Source organism: Melospiza georgiana, chromosome 6 (assembly GCF_028018845.1).
Source record: "Melospiza georgiana isolate bMelGeo1 chromosome 6, bMelGeo1.pri, whole genome shotgun sequence".
NCBI classification, from domain to species: Eukaryota; Metazoa; Chordata; class Aves; order Passeriformes; family Passerellidae; genus Melospiza; species Melospiza georgiana.
The window spans coordinates 17,616,956-17,632,277 of NC_080435.1; the positions used below are offsets into that span (position 1 = coordinate 17,616,956).

The 15,322-nt window shown below is 36.5% G+C and overlaps 1 protein-coding gene across 3 annotated transcripts in view; it reads left to right on the top strand.

The window, feature by feature from the left end:
* Nucleotides 1–15,322, top strand: part of PLEKHA7 (pleckstrin homology domain containing A7) — a 146,681-nt gene that overhangs the window by 119,793 nt on the left and 11,566 nt on the right. For 2 of the 3 annotated variants that reach the window (XM_058025399.1, XM_058025402.1), the window contains 11 exons: nucleotides 878–958; nucleotides 2,848–2,916; nucleotides 3,083–3,163; nucleotides 3,994–4,143; nucleotides 5,042–5,143; nucleotides 8,543–8,651; nucleotides 9,490–9,728; nucleotides 10,130–10,318; nucleotides 10,603–10,720; nucleotides 11,549–11,628; nucleotides 12,030–12,230. In XM_058025399.1, coding sequence (XP_057881382.1) covers nucleotides 878–958; nucleotides 2,848–2,916; nucleotides 3,083–3,163; nucleotides 3,994–4,143; nucleotides 5,042–5,143; nucleotides 8,543–8,651; nucleotides 9,490–9,728; nucleotides 10,130–10,318; nucleotides 10,603–10,720; nucleotides 11,549–11,628; nucleotides 12,030–12,230 — 1,419 coding nt within the window. The remainder of the gene's footprint in view (nucleotides 1–877; nucleotides 959–2,847; nucleotides 2,917–3,082; nucleotides 3,164–3,993; nucleotides 4,144–5,041; nucleotides 5,144–8,542; nucleotides 8,652–9,489; nucleotides 9,729–10,129; nucleotides 10,319–10,602; nucleotides 10,721–11,548; nucleotides 11,629–12,029; nucleotides 12,231–15,322) is intronic. The other variant, XM_058025401.1, reaches the window with a different exon arrangement.

Sequence of the window (15,322 nt, forward strand, 5' to 3'; positions counted from 1 at the left end):
TCTAGGGGGATGGTTCTTAACTTTTTGGTGGATTCTGTCCAGATTAATTTCTTGCAGTCTGGAGCACGAGGAGATATTTGGACTCTTAGAGCTCCCTTGTGCCTTCCTACTGCTTGTAGCACCTAACAAAAGCAGCCAGAAAGAAAAATTAGAAGGGGGCACCTGATACTTCTGTGCAAAGAAACTTTCAATGCCAGCTGGTTTCCTTCTGAAAATCGTGACACTCAAAATGTCAAATGTATTTCCAAATGAGTAATGTAAATTTTCAAAATGGGCATTTCTTAATAACCTTCTTTCAGTCGTGGTCCAAAAATGTAAAATTTCAGGTCAGGCTGCTGAGAGATTAAAGAGCCCATGTGAGACTGGAGAAGGTGTCCCGGTATTGGTTACATTTATGCTTTGCCACTAAATGTAGCAATGCTTTGATTTGTGATACAAGGGAAAAACAGTGCTCTGCATGAAAGGAAGCAAAGGATACAGATTTTAGTAACAGCAAATTCCCAGGTCATGTATGTAATATCTTGCATTTAAGACACTGGAAATTTAGATAGAAAGCCAATTAGTTCAGGTATCTCTTTTGACTACATTGGGCTTTGAGTTAGACCCACCCTGGTTAAACATTTCAATTAGGACTGAACATTTTGGAACTGGAGTTAAACTTTTTTTTTTTTTTACTAAATCCATTATTTCTGGAGATCTTTCTTAGAGGTTTTGAAATGGAACTTTTCAGTGTGGAATTGTGGTTGAGCAATTAACTGCAGAGTGCTTAGGTGTGACCCGGGAGTGTGTGATCACTGCTGCTCGTGGAATTTTGAGGTTTGGGGGTTTAAATCTTGCCGTCTGTAACAAGCTATGACTAAACTTTTATTTGAAACAGATAGAAAATAATGGACCTCTGATCAACATGATATACAAAGTGCTAAAGAACTCAGCACAAGGGTTACTATCCAGTATACATGTAAGACTGCTTGCATTGAAATGTGCTCATCCCATCGCTTTTTCAAGTAGCAGTCAGTGTTCTGGCTTTTACAGGTGTCTTTTGGTGCACAGTAGTGCTTTCTGTAAGATTTTATTTTTACTTCTTTATTTTTCCCCCTCTTTTGGAGTCTGTATGCGAAATTATGGCTGACCTCAGTGTTTGGTTTCATTTTATCATGTTTTGGAAATGAATGTGTCAAGTAGTGACTCCTTTGTGGAATTTGGAAAATGTGAAAGCATGCTTAATCCTCATTATGTTGTCATGTTCTCTGCTTGATAGTTAACAAATTCCTTACAGTTCTGATTAAGTAATTTAAAGTATCCCCAGATTCTGTTGATGTGTATTTATGTTAATTCTGTTGCTTTGAAAAAGGCTTTTGCATTGCCTTAGCTTGCAGGTAATTAAATATGCAGAATCATTACTTTTGATATGCTGGTATTTTGTGTTTATATTTAATTAATTGTTACAATTATCTATATGATTTAGCATTTAAATAATTTCATTAATAATTTTGAAAGACAGTTTTTTCTTCTATATACCATGTAATTGTTGAAAAGAAATAAAATTGAAAGCTTCTAGAGGCAATAAATACTATTGATTTTGGTGGTGCAGAAGTAATATTTTACCGCTCAAAAGTAAATGAGAAGTCTTTAAATGGAGTCTGCCACTGGAGGAGAGAAGATGAGATTTACCTCACTTAGGGTAAAATTTAATTGCTTTTAAAAAGCTAACATGGTCCTGTAGATGATGCTTAGGTTAATAAGTAAAATATGTACCTTCAAGTCTAGAGATTGCCAATTGGTAAAAAAGCAAACTGCCTCTTTATACCCCTCTTACTTCACTAAAAAAAGCCAACAAAGTCAACTTTTGTATCAAAATCTCTCCTCTTATATTACTGAAGACAATGTTGAGGTGAATTTTTCTTCTTAAACTTTTGCCTGTATATGAATAAGAATATGCTGTATATGAATACTACTAATCACCAACTGGTCCTGTGCTAAGACAGTATTTGCTCTAATGAATCTTTAAAAGTGTTCCAAAGAGGTGATATTAAATAATTAGATTTTAAGGCTTTTTAAAAATGTGGTATTTATGAACTTTATTATATTGCTCTTTTCTTAACCTCATCTATTCACAAAGAGGGTCCTGTGTAGGCAGTGGAAATAATAAACATTTCTACAGACACAGACATGCCTTAATTTTTAAGGTTGATGTGAAGGTCGGAAGTACAATTGAGTATTGTTTTGGTACTGATTCTAAAACTGTTTTGTGAGAAGATAGTCTCACCAGAAATGGAATATGAAACCAGTGATTTATGGAATGAGAGGTTTGGTACATGACAGCCATGTCAAAATAGATTAATTACATTTAATTCCACTATAGCATTTCTGTAGCAGTCTGTCTTTAGTAAAATCCACCCTGTGCTGAGGAAGATACTGTCCTTTGTAGAATGAAACACTTGCCAAAAGTTGTATTTTTAGTCATTAATGAATGCTGCTATTGTTGCAACCATGCATTTAAATGAACGATTCCATTCCTTTGGCTTCAAGGCAGCTATTAGAGCAACTGCTAAAACTACTAGATCTTGCAGGAAAAGGACTTTTGTAACCAGAGACAGGTGGGACTATGTTGTTTTGTGCAGAATTCCAAGCTGCTAGAAGAATTACTAAATAGCTTAATGTAACTAGTAAACCCTTTTGTTAACACTTCTCAAAAACTAAAGCCAGATTTCAAAATACTTGTATATCCTTTTTATTCTTTCTTAATAAAAGTGAATATTTAACAAAAGCTTTCTTTTCACTGCTGAGGCATCATTAGGTTTTAGTTTGCTACAAATTTCTTACATTTTGAAAATCTGTTCCTCTTAGGTGACAGGACGTGACACATTGAAAGAAAGAAGTGCAAAACCTGTCAAGGTTGCAGAAAGTGATATTGATGTAAGTATCAAACACTACTTCAGCACCTCTTGCACTGATTTGTCTATTGCTTTTGTACAGTTACATGATCATTATTATGCATCTTGGGGTGAAATATTACAAGGGGACACTTTTCTGCTTGGTTTTTAAAATCTAACCATATGTGTGTGTATGATTTCATTTCCAGGTGAAACTGAGTGTTTTGTGTGAGCAGGACAGAATTCTGCAGGACTTGGAGGACAAAATAAGAGCCCTTAAGGAAAATAAAGTAAGTAGTTTAAAAAGGGCTTAGTAAAACAAAACAGAAACTTGATCCAATCATGAAGTATACAATACGAAATTATAAACAATAAATTGAATTAATGGCTGATGATTGCACAGTATCGTGTGTATACTTCTATGATAGCAAGAACTAGGTTTCATTTCAGGATTGAGTACCCATTCTGAGAGAAAGTGAATGTTTTAAACCCATCTGCTTCACTTCCTGTGAGCTATAGCTGTCAATAAACTGAGGTGGTTATAAAAAAAAATAATAAAAAATACATATATCCTGAAATGAAAGTGCTGTTCCGGCAGATCCTGTGGAAGAGCTACTGTGCAAAACTAATTCCATTATTTACTCCTGACTAAATGAATTGGGCCTCTTGCATGTTTTGCACAATATTTTAAATCCTCACATGCCTGTTTCACCCACAGCAGTGAAGGAGAACCTGTCCTTAAACAAACAGCTCATGCTGGGCTGTGGTAGGGCTGTCATAGTTCTGTACTGCTTAAGGGAATTCTTCTGAAACTGTAAATTACACTTTTGTACTGAGGGTAAACAGAAGAATTCCCCTCTCACTGCTTTGTGTTTGCAACGGTTTTGGCTGCTTAATAGGAAGATTTAATAGAAAATATCAGATAATTTAGGATACAATAGGTAATTAAGGCCCTTGCAGTTTTTGTTTTCGTGTGAGTCTCCAAAACAGGAGGCCAATCTTAACCTCTCTTGGTTTGTAGGGAAGACTTGGGGCATGGAAAACACCTTTCATATTCCTGCAAGTGGGTGCATAAATTTCCATGTAAATGTTGTGAACTTACTGCTGTCTTCTTTGTTAGGATCAGCTGGAGTCTGTTTTGGAGGTTTTGCACAGGCAGATGGATCAGTACAAAGATCAACCACAACATGCAGAAAAAATATCTTACCAGCAGAGACTTTTGCAAGAGGACCTTATACATATTCGGGCTGAAATATCCAAAGTTTCAACGGTACGTGTGTTTAGTTGCTTCAAGAAAAAACAGAATTAAAATCCCAGTTAGACTAAAACTGTGTTTGTCACTGGATAGGGGAGTTAAGACCTGTTCTGAACAGCTTTGGTTAAGGTACAGGATACTAAACCATACAAAATTAAACAATCTCTGCAGCTTTGCTTTTCAATGCCTGCCTGTCATGCCCCCAAACCAAACAAAAACCCCTAAGCTTTTCAATGTATTTATGTGTTAAGTGTGGGTTTAAATTGCAAATCTTTCAGCTAGTCCTTTGAAAATATAAATGTGATTCCAGGGTGTTTTTCATGGTAAAAGGAGTTGGGAAAATCTGTTGATATTTCAGTAAAAATTTACCATTCATATTATAACTTAGTAAAATTCAAATGTAATTTAATGTTTTTTCACTGTATTATTGCTGCCTCTTCATGAATGAGGCTAGCTCTTTGTAAGACAGTTTCTAAAATTGCATGAGCACCTTCCCTGTAGTAAGGTCTGATCACTAAAATGACAGTATTATTTAAATGTATCTAGTCAGTTTGTGTCTGTAGAAAATGTATGACTTCCACAGTCAGCATGTAAAATGTATTTGTGGGAATAAATAGGAAGTCACTGGAAAAAGGGCTGTACTGGTGCAGGGATTCTGTTACATGCCAGTTTGGCTTTGTGTCAGGAAGCTGGCCAGAGGTTTTTAACTATAGGCTCTTGACTTGATCCTGCAGGCTATGAAGGGTTTTCAGGTGTATCATCAAGTCTCAGCAACAATGTAGACTGAAATGGATTCTTTACTTCTTTTTGTGATAGAACAACAGTAACTTCAAAACTCTTTGGGGCTCAATTAGAGGATGGAAAAAGTAGTTTTGAAGTTAGCACTGTATTCGAGTATTCCTTCTGTTAACAGGAGATGGAAAATGCCTGGAATGAGTATCTGAAATTAGAGAAGGATGTGAGCCAGCTGAAAAAAGCCTTACAGGAGCAGATGAGCAGTTCATTGGTATCTCAGGTGAGTCCGGTTCCAGCACTGTAAACACTTGGAGGATGGTTTAGTCTGAACTTCAAGTTACCATTTCATAAGAGAAATATTCTCTGCCAGTTTTGCAGTGTGTTCAGCTGTCATGTAATTTGGTTTGCAGAGTTCAGGCACTGTGGGATGTGAGTGTGCAATGAGAAAACCACTGCATTGTCTTGCAGCACATGCAGTACTGCCATAGTTTCTCATAAGTTGTCTATGCAAATTTGTCATTATTTTATTACGTTTTTATTACATGCTGACATCTTGACATTGATAACCTATTCAATTTATAAGACTGTGCAGGACTTCTTAGCCTTCCATTTATTTGATCTGACATTGTTGGCTTCTTTATCCATTTTTAAGAGCATCAGTCACTGGTTGTTATTGTCATTACTTGTTCTTTGTCATGTTCTTCTATTTATGGAAGATTTATCTCTGCAGATTGTTTTGTGAAGTGGAATAAGTGTTTAGCAGCCATCAGTAATTGAAAGGCATCTCAGTTTTAAATCAATTATTCAGTTTCAAATTTTAAAAAGAAGATTTGTTTGAAGCTCAGTTGTTTTCTTTGCTGAAATGGATGTGGAATACCAGATTACTTCTACATACCTGCTTACAGCTGATGACTTTATTCTCAGGGAATACTGGATAATTTCTCCTTTGTGTGAGCTGAACACAAGGAACCCAGTTAATATATACATTTTCCTCAAATCTTAGTCTACTTTTCCAAATATCCTGGACCAAAAGAGCTCACTAGTTAAATTTTTAGCTTGTTTGCATTACGTGTCTGATCAGATATAATTTGAAGCCTGTTTATTTTCACTATTAGTGAATAAATGTTAGTATCAAAGCAAGAGTTGTAAAACCTTTTTTGATTGCATCAATCATCAAAGTACATTTTCATCTACTTTTCATTTTGGGGTGTGGGAAGTGATTCAGTTTCTGGAGTCAGAATATGTAATTGAGATCAGCTGTAGAGTATCTTTTAAAGAAAAAATCCTGGGGGAATATCAGAATAAAATGGTCCTTGTATGAAATTACTCAGTTTAACAAAGGCAAATTACGCCTTTAAACAAAATACGCCTTTTTAGACTACTTTGAGATAAAATTTCCAGTTAGGTGTTAAACAAGCTTAAAATACTGCATGTGTGGCATGGGATTCACCAATACATATGGAAGGGAGTGTGGTTTGCACAGAAAAAAATGTTAATTCAGTTTGATTATCACCTCATATCACATAAGTGATTCATTATAAATACACGCACAGCCATAAGGACATTATCAGTTATATGTGTGTGTACTTTTATACATCTATACATATAAGTATGCACAGATATGTTTGGCTAAGTTTTAAAAAAATGTTTCTGAATACCTATTTTGGAGATTCTAAGGGGAACTGATTTTTTCAGAAAGTATTGAATATTCTAAAAAAAATATATGCCTTCAAAGAAGTCTCACTTGAAGTACCCATAATAGTTAGAATTTTTTGATCTCTGCCCAAGGGCATGTAGACTCAAGATTATTTATCTAGCATTTTCCAATAGCACTAAATTAATACACACTGTATTTTAAAAAAATGCAGTCTTCGTGGAATATTATTAAAAATTCAGTAAATTTGCAGGCTCAAGTTGCTGTAGGAGACCACTGATGTTGCTTCTATGTAGCATTAATTAAGAGGTTAAAACCTAAATGTTTAAGCAGCTTGGTCAGAGTGAATCTTGCTTTTTAGAATGTAGAATTGTCTTTTGCTGAAGGGTTGGGGAGGATCTGGGCATGCTGAATTTAACTGAGATGGGTTATTCTATCAGTGATAACTTCTTAGTTGGTAAGTGTTTCACCTCTGGCTTTGTGTCATTCTAAATTATGTTTCTGTTTGAAAGAAGTTAGAGAAATAAAATTTTCTCTCCAAGTTACCTTTTCCTGCTTGCCAATAAAGTGTATTTATACCCCTCTGTAAACAGCAATCTTGGCTTTCATAATTTTAAAAATTAATTCATCTGCTCATCGTTTGGCCCAGGTCCATTTTAGATTTAAAATATTCTCTTCACATCAATATTTAAGTAATGGGAAGAAATAATATTAAAAGATCTGGCTTTTCTACATTGCTAATCAAACATTTTCTGAGTGGTTTCAGAAGCAGGATTTTCAGTGCTTTTTTCACCAGTTCTGAGGCTTGATTATTGTAAATCCATCATTTGGTTCCTTGTAGTATGATTAATCTCAGAAAAATGAAATGAAATGTGCAAATTTATAGTTTGTGTCCTGACAATCTTTCAAAATATGTCCTATCTATCGAGTGAGTTTACTACAGGCAAATAACATTCTCCATCATTTAAATGTTTGTGTTCTTGGCACCCTGTTTGCTGATCTGTAACCTGGCTGAACATATTTCCTGATTTAAGACAGAAAGTGGAAAGCAATTTATATGCCTTCCTTAGCTCTATGAGGTGTAACAGCTTTTACTGAAGTTTTTTTTCCACCCTCAGCCTTATAGGATTAATTAGTAACTATTTTGCAGCTCATGGCAAGTGATGAATTTCTGGAGTTCTTGAGCAGTTTGTGAGCAATTCTTAAGTGTTTCACTGCCTTCACTTTCTTTAATGGTATTGGTTTCACCAAGGTAATCCTTGATGCAAATTTTTGAAATCTGTGTTACCAGGCTTTAATGAATTAGATGACAGCAGCTGTTTAAGATGATTGGAATGACTGAAATGGTGGCTTCAGGAGCCAGGCTGTGATGCAGCTCAGTCTGTAGACAAAGCTTCCCTCTCTTTCTTTCCTTCTGGAAAAAAGCCTTGATAAAGCAAATAGGATGCAAGATGAGACCAAGTCCTGGAGCAGCAGCAATATATTGTTTTAACTTGTAATACATCCTGGCCAATAGGCCTAACAACTCAAATACAAGCAGAAATTAAAATTGTCAGCATTTCTGAGTTTGTTTTTTTGCTTTTTTAATACTGAATATTTCCCCTAAAAGTATTGAGATGTTTTTTAAGGTTGCTTTAGCAGTCTTAAGTTTGATAGGTATAGGATTTAAGAACAAAGTTAAAATTAAAAGGTTCTGGAAACTCATTTTATGTAGAACATTGAACTATGTTTTTGTAGTCCGAACAATATTGTAGAAAAATACAGATTTGTCTTTTCCCCTGTCTTCTATAGAAAGTCTTCCAAGGGTCAGAAAATGCTTTAGTATATTTATGGACAAGATATGTTTGTTGGTGGTTTGTATTTATTAGTTTTTATTTTAAAATAATTATTTAACTAATTTCTAAATCCTAGGTTTTCATGTAAGTTCTGTAATTGTAGTTTGGTGGTATCAAAAGAAGGAAAGGCCCATAATAAATTAAAACTGAGGTATAATTGATTTTTTTTTTCTTTTACTACAAACAACAGGAGAAAACACAAATACAAAAAGACTTGTGGAGAATTGAAGATGTTACAGCTGGCTTGAGTGCAAACAAAGCAAACTACAAAACCATAGTAGACTCTATAAAGAATCCAGGTAAGGAGAACATGATGAAAAAAATAAACAATATACCAATGCAGCTGAGTCTTTGGGTCTGTGCAAATAATCTGGAAATTCGTTCTGCTGCAGAAAATCCAGTTAATTCTGCTACTGGATGTGTCAGAAATCTCTGTTGATTGAGTGCATTAACTTGGTGTTTCTTTGCCTGAGGTGACAGGTTTTTTTCTTGTTTGTTTTCACGTACCAATGGTTCTAAAATTTAACAGGCCATAAAAAAAGGGAACAACAATAACAGTAATGGGCTACATTTTTCAAGTTGCAGAAGGGGTTCCTGTCAGGTGCCAGGCCCTTACCAGTGTGGTATCTGTTCTGCATCCTATCCAGGAGCTTTTCTCTGTGTTTTTCTCTGGGTTTATTGGGTTTTTTCCCCTTGGATGCAGCCCAGCTGCTCTTGCTGCAGTTGCCTTTCCCCTCCCTGTTCAGGCAGGTGTTTGGTGGGCAGAGCAGCATCAGCTCTGGAAGGGAGGAAGGCAGAGTGTGTGTGGTCTGCACTGCAATGGCTTTATTCCGTTTCAAAGACAGGACCTGATGTGTTGGGGTAGCGAGAGAGTGTTCACGCCTCCTGCAAAACTCACCTTTCACATACAGAGATAAAATAGTTCTGAGATGGTCTAGATCTGCAGGAATCTGTGGCAAGGGGCCAGATGCAGCTGATGGACTGATTCCATATGACTCCCAGGCTTTTCCTTCCTTTGTTCCCACTGCCCTCCACCGGGACTTTTATGGGATGATACCAAACCATGTGGTTTCGTTTTTGGCCTGAAGGACTCACTAGATCCTCATCAAGACATGTTTCTGTCTATTTCTGCCCTAGAGAGAAAAACAGTGCCTTCACTTTCTCAGTCTTCAGTGCCTTCCCTACCAGCTTCCCTTGCTGCTGTGGAGAGCAAGCTGTCGGTCGGGCAGAGCCCTCCGCGCAGCCCGCTGAAATCCCCCCTGGAGGTCAGGCTGTACCCGCAGCCCTACTTCCAGACCAGGACACAGCACCAAGCACAGCAGCTGAAAAAAATCGAGCCACCTCTTCAGTCACCAGTCAAGCTCAAGCCAAAGGTTGTAAGTGCTGCTCTTGTGAGGTTCCTTCAGCAGTGTTGGCATTTCCCCTCTGTCGGGAGCAGTGGGAGTGTCGCGGGTGGGCAGTGCACACACTGGAGCCACAGCAATGAGTGTTTGTGTTGGAGTTGAGCACTTGCAGCACAATACATGTGGAGCCTATTGTACAGTGGCCATAGACTGGTTTAGAATGTGTTAATATTCAGAGCTTTCCTTGGAAATGCTTTGTGGTTGATTTCTTGGGTCTTGCTTGGTCTTTAAAGCCTCAAGCTTCTGTAGTGGACAGAGGAGAGCACGCTGAAGCAGTCACAAATGCTTCCCGTAATGCACTGGCCTTTATTTTGCAGTTTATGCCAGACTGTTTTCATGCTCTTTGCCAAATCCCTGCGTTCTCCTTTTCCCAGGAAGATGAAGCACCGCCCAGACCTCCTCTCCCTCAGCTGTACAGCCCTGAGGATCAGCCACCAGCTGTCCCACCCCTGCCCAGAGAAGCCACTGTCATCAGGCACACCTCGGTGCGGGGCCTGAAGCGTCAGTCGGACGAGAGAAAGAGAGACAGAGAGCTCGGCCAGTATGTAAATGGAGATTACAGGGTGAGCACTCACACTCCTGTACCCCTGCACCTCAAAGACATGAGAACCTCAAATAAAATATGTTGTTGTTATCTGTAAAATATATGGGCCTTTAATAAAGCAATCATGATATAGAATGGCAGAGAGATAACAATGACATCATAATAATAATGATCCATGCCATATAATAATAATGGCAGAGAGAGATGTAGCAACCCAGAAACAAAGCTTTAGGATGTGTTTTAGGATTATTAAAACTTGCTGTCTGTGATTTCACTTGAGCTGATGAGTGTTTTTCTGTATAGGTGGAGCTGCGTTCGTACATGAGTGAGCCAGAGCTGGCAATGTTGGGGGGTGACCTCAGCCACCCTTCCAGTGCTTTAATAAGCCCTGACAGTGGATACCAGACATTACCTACCCGTGGTAAGCCAGGAATTTATGGAATTGATCCCTAACAGTACTGTCTGCATAGGAGCTTTTCTCTTGTAGGGCTTCCTGGAGATGATCTTTATCACCAGATCACTGTTTTTAAATTAACGATTCAGTGGAAGTTTAGAAATTTTGTGCATTTTAATTGTGCTGTTACAGATAATGACCCTTTAGCAAAGCAAGTTAATATAGAAGGCTTAAAAAAACCCATAGCAAAACATGGAATTGGCTGTTGGAATGTCTCTTATATTCAAAATTATATTTCATCATAAGTTCTGTGCTATCATTTGCAAAGTCCAAGTCTTTTAAAAATACCTATATTGCCATTAAAATGTAAGTGATAAGGTAGATTAATATAGTGCTCCAAACATTATATCTGACTTGACATTCCATCCCCACTGTGCTGTTGTCTTGCAACTGGTTTTGAGGATAGAGATGATATTTGGGCCAAAAGCAAATGATTGCTTAGTCATTTGCTTCTTACTTCTTCATTTCTAACTGTGAATGTTAAGGTTTTATTTTCTTATTATTTGTACCATCCATCTATTCTTGTACAGCTGAGTCCAACCTCTCCCTGCTTTTATATAATCTTCTAAATTATTATATATTTTTCTGACTTTCAATCAGTAGCAACCTGAAGCTACTGTGTCTGGCTGAAATGAAATTTCATGTCTCTTTTGATCATCTGAGTTGCAAAATGTGTGCTCAAATAGTGACCAGAATGCCACAGAAACAGTATAATAAAATTTAAAAACCTAGACTGATACTTGTCTTATGCTGTCTGTCATTTGATTTTAAGGCATTCTCTTTTTCCTCATAAAGGTTTGTCTGGATCAACTTCCAGATTGCACCAGTCATCTACCATTTCATCGTTTGCAACACTTCGAAGGGATAGGTCCAAGGTAAGTTTTAAATAAATTTCTGAAGCCAAATGTCTGAACTGCTTGGAATAGTTAGGCCCAGAGTACATTTTATGTAGCAAGAAGTAGGATTGCAGTAGCCTGGGAGAGGAGCAAGAGCTGTGATCTAAGGAAGTCTCCAGTTCTTCACTTTCTTAAATGAACTGGAAAACAGACAAACAACTTACTGCATTTCAAATAGATCTATAAAACAAGGTTTAGAACCAAAAATCAGCACTACTAATAGGAAATACAGAGTTGAGAGAGTATATACAAAGAAATGCAAAGTTAATAGAATAAAATTTAGTAATGAGATAGGAGAAGGAGTCAGGGTTTTTTTTTTGTGTACTTCTTATAAAGTATTAATTACAACTTGTGTTTTGTGTGCCTTGTGACTTGTGCAGGAGAGACCAAAGAGTGCCTTGGAACGTTTATACTCTGGAGACCACCAAAGAGGCAAGATGAGTGCAGAGGAGCAGCTAGAAAGAATGAAGAGACATCAGAAGGCATTAGTTCGGGAACGCAAGAGGACTCTTAGCCAAGGCGAAAGGCAGCCTGTTTCATCTCGCCCTTTCATCAGGCCCGTGTCTGCAGACGTAGGCTCAGTATGTTAGATATGCCTTAAAAGGACTAAACTAAAAATACCTTTGGATTTATTTTTTTTTTGGTTTGGTTTTTTTTGGTTTTTTTTTTTTTTGTTTTCCCCTGGCAAGCACTTTCACTTGAGTGTGCGTGATGCTTCTAGTCCAATTAAATTAGTGTTCTGTGGTATCAAATGAGTTCAGAGTGTGAGGAGCAGGTGATATTTTTTACTTGTAGTTATGGTAAATGTAGCAGGTTCAGCAGGTAAGTTGGTCAGAGGTTAGTGATGAGTGGAGATGCCAGTATTTTGGGGTGGTTTCAGAGCCATTTTTTTTTATCTCCTTGGAATTGTATTTAGAAAGTGACAGAAGCTTGTACAGTTTTAAAACTGCTTCATAATGGAATGGGCCTTTTAGAATATTATTTCTCACCATGGGTGTTTTTCATTTTAATTCATAAATTAGCCTGCAAGATATTTGGTGATAATATCAGACCAAGGTGGTATTTGTTTGTTCTTTTTAAAAAAGATGATAAATGGATAATCAGTTTTAAAATCTAATCATGCTGATTAGGAATTTATGTGAGAGCTAATGTATTCTAATTGATACAAATTCTTTAAATCTCAAAATGCAGAATATTCTAATAAGGCTCAAATTTAGGCTGCTAAAGAAAAGTATTTTTGTTGCTTTCTGAGAGTAAATGCTGTGCAGATGAGAAGTTTATAATGATACATTTTGGATACTAACCAAAGCAATTCTGATTGGTGAAGTTACCCAGTTGCTCACTTGGTGCTAAACGAGGATTGTACTGTAATTGCACTTATGCTGTGCTCTTTTAATTTATTTTTTTATTTGGTCCACTAGAGCTTTAGAATGATCACATTGTTTTACCTAATTCATTGCACAAGATCTCTTGCTTTTAAATTTGTCACTCATCATACCTAATGCCTCTTTTTTTTTGTTTGCTTGCTTTTAATTTGCAGAACTTTGTAGCTACTTTAAAATTTCTAACTGGACTACTCAATTTTTACCAGGCTTAATTGCATTTAGTACATGTGTGTCAATTGCTGGCATTGAAAAAACCTTATAATCAGCTTTTCATTCCCACTGTTCTGTAGCACTAATTTGCAGCCAGTTATTTGTATTTACTTTCCCAGTAAATACAACTGCACTGCTTGGAGACATTCATCTGTTTTGTCTTCTGTTTTGCAATCACAAATCTTTTAAAGACAGTGCATAATGTTTGGGAATTGTAGTGTTATAGTACCACTGTTACTTTCATACTTTAATTGGAAGAAATAAATCTGAGCTTCTCAAGTTTTCGGACTCACATAACATACACGAGTTGAATTGACAAGCTTTCATAACACTCGTTATTAACATTTGTGACAAACACTTTATTTATAAATTTGGGTGCCATCTTGGTCTTTTTCTTGCTGTAAAGAATTAAAATAGAGTTTTTCAGCCCTAGTAGTGTTTTGTAGAGGTCATCTCTTGTACCTATGGGGCTTTGATATGCAAAAGCATGTTTGATAGCACAATTACATACAGCATTACAATTATTTAGCAGCCACAATGGCAAACAGTTAAATGTATAATTGAAGTGCTGCTCAGTGTGTAACATTTGCTTTAAACATACATCGTATGTGTAATTCTAAATTTTAATTGGTCAGCTCTCAAGTATAGGATGACATTTTAAGTATTGATCACAGTACATGAATTCATTTGTTATATACAATGCCTTTTTAATGTAAAAGTTGCAACATCAAAGCCAATAAAAGAACTGCTTCATAAGAATGGTTTGATGTTTTTCTTACCTATTATATAGCAACAACTTGAAAATGATCCTGTGTATTTAAAATATACTATCTCAATCAGGCCTGGTTCGAATATGAGTAGAAGGATGAGTTTGGAGTATACTCATATGAGAAAAATCTTATTTTCTCTGTTGAATTCTGTAATGTAATAATTTTTGAGATATAATTGCCTCTTACCTACTTAACTTTTTAATATACATGGAAGATACTTATCTTCTGAGTGAATACTGAGAGCTTGTGCATGAATAGGTTTCAATTAGATTTATTAATGCAAGTGACATAATGAAGTCTAAGGACTTCATGTGGAGTTGAAACTTCATCCAAAACAAGCCAAAGATTTGTACCAGAAATACTGGAGATATTTTTAAGAAACATAAAAGTGGCACATTCTCGTTGATTCCCTCAAAACCTTGAGGGGATAATTTCGTTGTTGTTTTTGTCCCTTCTTTTTCCTACTGCTTTTAATATCATGTGTGGTAAAGTTGCTCAGATCTACTGGATGGAATGATGCTACAACTGAACTTAATTTTTTGAACAAAAAGGTATTGGTAGTGTCCTTTAGTGTGAATTTATATGTAACTGTATTGTGTGTAGTTGTGTAGGGACTACTGTGCAGTGCTTTTGAGTACTCCACATTATGCAGCTTAAATATGCTAAATGTAAATATCAATACATATTAAATAATTCTCATTTATATTGCTAAATATTTACATTTTAAAGACTGTGTGGAAGACTTTTGCAGGTAGCTAGACTCTGCTTTTAGTAAAGTCTGAAGAGCTTAAAAGTATTTTTTTTTTAATTCGAGACAAGTTAATGCTAATACATGAAGTAGTATCAACTTTAAACAGTAGGTATGATTCTTAAAAAGATATATAAAATTTTCACCTTGTGATTCTCAACCAGCACTGTAAATAGCCTTCCTGGGTAGTGATTCAGAACCACACAGCACTGCCTCTTTACCATGCCAAGGACTACTCTGCCAGCCTGTAGGCTCACTGGTAGTGATTCCAAAGGTGGTGTCCTGTGTGTGGCTGGTCCCATGTTCATCAGCAAATGTAAAATTGGGATTCGTAAATCTCTTAGAATCTAATACTGCTGAACACGTAAAATTAAACGATACTCTGAATTCCTCACAGCACAGCTAGAGATCAATACTCTCACCCTTATGTACCAAGACATGCAGTTTTATTTTCTTTCTGTTGTCACTTCAGGGGTTTGCCCTGCTGGTTCTTTCAGCAGTGGAGGTTTTGCTGCAGTAATGATGTGCATTGCTGTATGGTGAGTTTGGCAGTATGGTTG